The 6,000-nt window shown below is 42.2% G+C and overlaps 1 protein-coding gene across 2 annotated transcripts in view; it reads right to left on the bottom strand.

The window, feature by feature from the left end:
- Positions 1 to 2,026: 2,026 nt before the first annotated feature.
- The window catches only part of ephb6 (eph receptor B6), a gene marked incomplete at its 5' end in the record, with an annotated part of 72,815 nt that continues 68,841 nt past the window's right edge, over positions 2,027 to 6,000 (bottom strand). For both annotated transcript variants that reach the window (XM_083761842.1, XM_083761841.1), the window contains 5 exons: positions 2,027 to 2,152; positions 2,574 to 2,732; positions 4,112 to 4,296; positions 4,702 to 4,851; positions 5,165 to 5,383. In XM_083761842.1, the coding sequence (XP_083617968.1) occupies positions 2,047 to 2,152; positions 2,574 to 2,732; positions 4,112 to 4,296; positions 4,702 to 4,851; positions 5,165 to 5,383 (819 nt within the window). In that variant the 3' untranslated portion in view covers positions 2,027 to 2,046. The remainder of the gene's footprint in view (positions 2,153 to 2,573; positions 2,733 to 4,111; positions 4,297 to 4,701; positions 4,852 to 5,164; positions 5,384 to 6,000) is intronic.

Genomic DNA, 6,000 nt, shown 5'->3' with positions numbered 1-6,000 from the left:
TCTTCAAGCTATTTTCCCCAAATGTTAGGGAGAATACGGACGCTAGGGTTCTTGTAGTTAATTAACATGCGTCAAATAGTTATCCTGAGTGTTAATTTAACTCAGATTGTACAAATGTACACAAATTAACATTTACAGGTCCATTTGGTTACATTTGTGCACTCAGCTCAGGTTATACACATGTACGAATTAACACTGATATATATATTTTTTTACTGTGCAGGTGGTTGGCTTACAAGTATTCAGACCCAAACCCAGGCATAAAACTCCCAAACTCCAGGCATGAATGTAATCCAGAAAAAATCCACATGTAGACATGAACCAGATGCAAGTTATACATGAATTCCAGATGGAACCTGGGGTCATAGAGAGAGTGATGTTGTGTTTCTAGTAGAGATGAACAGTATGTAGGCCCTGTGTGAGTGCCACTATACACTGAACAACTGGTACTGTATGCACACTAGTAGGTTATGCGAGTGTATTTTTACACCCGGTTAAAATAACACTGGTTTTACTACAGTCTTTTAAGAATGTCAAGAAACAAACATTTCAATGCAGTGTGTGCAGTGTTGATTACCGAAATGTTCCATTTTCAGAAAAGAAAACACTTTTAATTTTAACATCACAGATGATTCCACCGTCAAGATTTGAGCTTTCTTGTTTTATTAGGCCATTAAAATAAATAAATAAATACAACATAATATAAAAATAGGCCATGTCTGATATCTTGCCTTGGAAGGTGTGTATCTACAATAACTTTTAAGCGCAAATGGAATGTAAATCTAAACTATGTATTTATTTATTTTTAAATGCAGTGGTTCTTATGGGGGCGAGCATGTCTAGAAGAGAGTCTGTCTGTGTGTTTTCTTGTTCGTCCACGGCTACTCTCACAAACCACCTGGACTGATCAGTGCCTCATTTCTAGTGCAAGTAGGCCAAGGATGTAAATCCCTGAGCAATTGTCACATGTTTTATACTTTTAGAAATATTAAACTTTTTCAAACTTAAAATTGTATAGGCATACACGGAAGTCAATGGAGAGGCAAATAACTCCATATTTGGAAGTCAATATGACATCACAGCAATATGTCGTCATCACCATGCCTGGTCCGAGATCCACATGGAAGCCATGAATTAACCCCTACTACCAATCTTGTATTTACTTTGCTCATTGTTTTCTTTCCTAATTCATTGGTATCTTTTGTTAGAACGTTCCCATACAACACATTTTGGACTCGTGGCTGATCCAGCCTGGACACTGTACTGTAGAACAATATTACACATTAGCAAAAGAAAAAGAAAAGAAAGTACTTTGATTGTCTCTGCGCAATTCTTTGTGAGAGGGTTGGGAGAGCCCTGTGGCTTTTCCTTTTTCACGGTTTCATTTGTGAATGGTGATACTGGGAATGGTGTGGAAGTGACAGACAGCAGTGAGACAGACGAGAGGAGTGACGGTTAAATTATTTCTTCGACGCATGAGACCCTTTGACGAAAATGGTTTCCGGTTTCGGTTTACGTACAACACGGCCGTGCGACGAAGCTTTAATTTGTGTGGAAGTGAGGAGGACAGAGGTAGGATCAGACTTAGGTGAAGATTAGCCGTAGGCAAACGGCAACAATGAAGTGAAATATCGTTCAATCACTGAAGACGTTTTTAGTTCAGGTTCTGCTCTCCTTGTCTGCGGCAACTCCCGTCCTGCACCGTGGACTATACAGCTGCCGTAGTGCATATTGTCTCTCTTCTCTGCACCGTGGACTATACAGCTGCCGTAGTGCATATAGTCTCTCTTCTATACGTTCATCGTGCAATGTTCATCCTTCCTCTCACGCAGTCGTCCGTAGAAAGTTGGACGTTGCATTTTCTTCACCTTTTCTTAACGTTTGCCACAACAATGATGGTTCTTTGTTTACGTTTTGGTTTTTTTTGGCCTTCGTGCGTATCAAAATGAAACAAATATTAGCAAAAGTAGACACAGCAGCCAGAGAAAAGGGTGAAACCCGTTCAAATTAGTGCCTGGGGGTGTTGTGTGGGGGGGGGGGGGGGGTTCACACCTCCACCTGGCCCTGGTTCAGGTGGGATCTGAGCTGTTGTGCAGCGTTGAAAATCTTTCTCTGGTGGCCAAGGAGGTTCACTCCCAGATTCTGGATATCTCTGATAAAAGGGATATAAGACAGGAGGGGATTTAGGACCACAAAGGAAATAAATATATCTTTTAAACGTTACACTTTAATGTGTGTTTGTTTTGGCAAATACTGGTCATTCAATAGATTTGTGTATTGTGTTGCTATATTTGGTGGTGGGTGTTGTGCATGGGGCTTATCTACGGTATCTACTGTTCTTGTCAAGAGCACATTCCTAGAAACCTAGTCATTTGGAGGTTCTAAGCTATTTGACAATGAATAATTGAATCAAATCCAGCCCAGCTCAACTCTCAGTCTCCCAACTGTTATTTAACTAACTTGGAAACTGAGATGAGTTAAACATTGTTTATTTAAAATTTTTCTCCCACGTTTATCCCAGATGACATGACCCGTCGCGACACATGCGTTGGCGTATACTAGTATATACTCACGCCATGGTGACCATGCTGACTCTGTCCAACGTGTCCAGGTGCGCCCGCTCAAACGCATCCTTATATCTGTCCAGCCTCAGTGCCGTCAGCCAATCGCTGACTGTCGCCACGGACGACAGGTCCGTGGGGGTGGGGCTCAGTAGTGGCTGGGAGCAGCTCCTGTTGAACGAGCCAGGAACAGCAGCAGGTTCAAGGTCAGAAAAACACGGGTGTTGACTATAATGCAAGTCAACAGGTTGGAGTAATCAGTGGTTTAGAGTGAATGAGAAACATCACCCACTGGCTAGTGGTTAAAGAAGTGAGTGGTTCTAGCTGTCACTAGTGTGGCATGGTGCCAAGCACTGGTGCTGACACACCGTAGGGAGAAGATCTAGAGATACTGTGCAGCTGCAGCAACTCGTACAGTAATTGACACTCCATAATCAGCCTTTTCTCATATCAAATCAAGCCCAGAAATAGCGGAAATAGCGAATCAACTGGTCACTATTATGCAACACGTTGTGAGCATGCAGATTGGCTATTTCTTTTAAATGGTAATGAAGAATGACAGCATGGTATTTAATCTAAGTCTGTCCACGAAATCATTCTAGAAAGTGCTCAGAGACCGTAGAGAACATACGTAGGACACTGAATTTGTTTGACAGTTTAACAATTTGCCTCACAGGGAGCAACAGACACGTGTTACAGTGTGGTCAGAAATATATGACATAATCTAAGTCAAGATTACATAATATGTTTGTCAGTAGAAGAGCAGTAGTTAGAAAACATACTGACCGGAGTCAGTAGGCCCTGCAGTAGGCCCCCACCTTTTTTCCCTCTACACAATAAAACAACTGATCTACAAGCTAGACTCTGCATTGTGTTGCAATGCATTCTGAGGTTGTAAATCAATTTTCGTTGAATATTCCCCCCAGAATAGGGACGCTAGGGCTTGAGTGGTTTTAAGTAGAGATGTCCCGATACTGTATTGGTATCGGGAAAAGTATCGGATCGGCCCTTATTTGTCATATCGGGTCATATCGGTATCGGCGAATATGCCATTCTAACCACAGATCCGACACAGGGGTAAGGGGTTGATACTATGGCAGGTAAATGAAATGTTGGGACATGTGGAGTTTGCTTTGGAGTTGCCCAAACTGCAAGTGCACACTGCACATTTGAGTGAGGAGTCTACTATAAACTCAACACGAGATATATAGCTAGATAGCTATAAACACAACATGAGATCACAACACAGGTATCTGTGTTCAGTATCGGTATCGGCTAACACAGAAATTGAGGTATCTGGATCGGATCGGGACATCCCTAGTTTTAAGGTTTCACTACACTTAACTACATAGTGAAGTACAGTAGTCTGGTGTGATGGACTGGGATCTAATGGTACATGAACCACTTCTTTAAAAGAATATGTTTTTCCATGACTGCTTGATTTGTCTCATAGATAGCTTTTCCATTGCATCGTGCTGAACCAAATCCACGTCCCACCAGTCCTGTCAATATATAAAGGCTTTAATTTCCAACGTCTGCTCCCATCTCACCGGCTCTGCTCTGCCTTGAGGGAGGCTGGGTGCCTGATGAGGCGGTCCAGGGAGGAAAGGAGGGAATCGAACCCCAGCCGGTCCGCTCTCTCGGTCTGCCAGCACTGCAGCATCAGGTTATGGAGGGCTGGAGGGCAATTATGTGGAGCCGGGAGCCGGTATTGATCTGCAACGGCTTTCATCACCTGGAGGAGGAGGTTGATTGATTTATATTTAGGGTTGTAACAAATAATCAAACTAATCGATTTAATCCATTATTAAACAATAGAATAATCGCTAAATAACCCAATAGAGGGTATGCGCATGCATAAAGTTAATCGCAGATCGAGTGGCAAAGTGGATTTAATGTTGTTTAAAGTCATTTAATGCAATCAAATAGGACTTTTCTGTTTAGTAGTAGTTTTTTGCCACTCAGTAGGCGTTCCCACATAACTTCCGGGTATGATGATTATGTCACACGCATTTGAAACCTTTTAAAAACACAAATCTTGTATTGGGATCCCTGGCACAACATATTTTCAGATGGTCGTCTAAATACATAGTAACTTGATCTTATTTAGCTGTATCAATTAAGGATGCCTCGTACTCACTTCCTGGTTGCTCATATCCCAGTAAGGACGCTCTCCATATGACATCACTTCCCACATAAGCACGCCGAAGCTCCAGGCATCACTAGCCGAGCTGAACTTGCGATGCTGGAAGGCCTCTGGTGCCGTCCACCTCACAGGAATCTTACTGCCCTGAGGGACACAGAGCACAGAGCAGGGAATGATGGGAGACTTTACTCACCCAAACCTGACACAAAAACGTGTGTGCTCAAAATAAACATTCACAAAGTATATTAAAATATAGGAGACACTTTAAATAAACCATCAACAATGAATGGACAATGCAAAAGTGAAGAACTCCAAACAAAGTGAACACATGGGGACATATAGTATATAAGTATTACTAATTATTAATATTGTAAATTGACAGATGTCACCCCCCCTATGTTTCCTTTTAAAAATCGAACCCTGAATTATATGTCATATCTTATTTCCTGGTACTCACCAGTGAGGCAGTGTAGGTGGGCATATTGTGATCTAGGCCCCTCATGAGGCGCGACAGGCCGAAGTCGGACACTTTACACACCAGGTTGGAATTGACCAGAACATTCCTCGCTGCTAGATCCCGGTGGACAAAGTTCCTCTCGGACAGGTAGCGCATGCCCGCGCCCACGCCCCTCAACATGCCCACCAACTGGAGAACACTGAACTGGTCCTCATTCTCCTGGTGGTGGAGAGGGAAGCAGGCAAAGAACAGGAGAAGTGAAGTAACTCATTTAGAATGAGTTTGAGTTATGGCACAGGTTTGCAAAGTTTACAGGTTTGCAACGTTGTCAGCTTGTAGTCCTTGGCACGGAAAGGTTTGGGAACCTAAGCCTCACATGAAAGAACTTGAGTTAAATAGCAACAGTACCTAGAGGGAGTCATTTATTGTGATTACTGGTGTGCAGCCAAGGGTATCGTTAAAAGGACTTTTATGTCTAGATCATAGCTAAAGCATACTGTAGCTAAAAAAACACAAAATCCACCAAAGACACCGACTGCCATGCCCTAAGGAAGACCCACGCACGTTGAATCCGGTTCTAGTCCGTGTTGGCTTTTTAATTTAACGATATACTTTTAATTTCCTTGGCCTTTTTGTGAGTGTGCTTGAACTCTAATCAAGAGCACTCTTTGTTCAATGATAAAAAAAAAGCATTAACATTCCTAGCTTACAATAACACAGTAAAGACGTTAATACAGTAGGCCTACGTATGTGCTTTTGTGTAATAAAATATAATTACCAGGCTAGCACACTGATTGCTTTTCTTATAAAATAATAAAAGCAAATAAACGATAAGG

The sequence above is a fragment of the Protomyctophum parallelum genome (assembly GCF_964188405.1).
Source record: "Protomyctophum parallelum genome assembly, chromosome: 3".
Classification (NCBI taxonomy): domain Eukaryota; kingdom Metazoa; phylum Chordata; class Actinopteri; order Myctophiformes; family Myctophidae; genus Protomyctophum; species Protomyctophum parallelum.
Note: the sequence above shows the minus strand (reverse complement) of the source record. Positions and strands in the feature narration are given on the sequence as shown.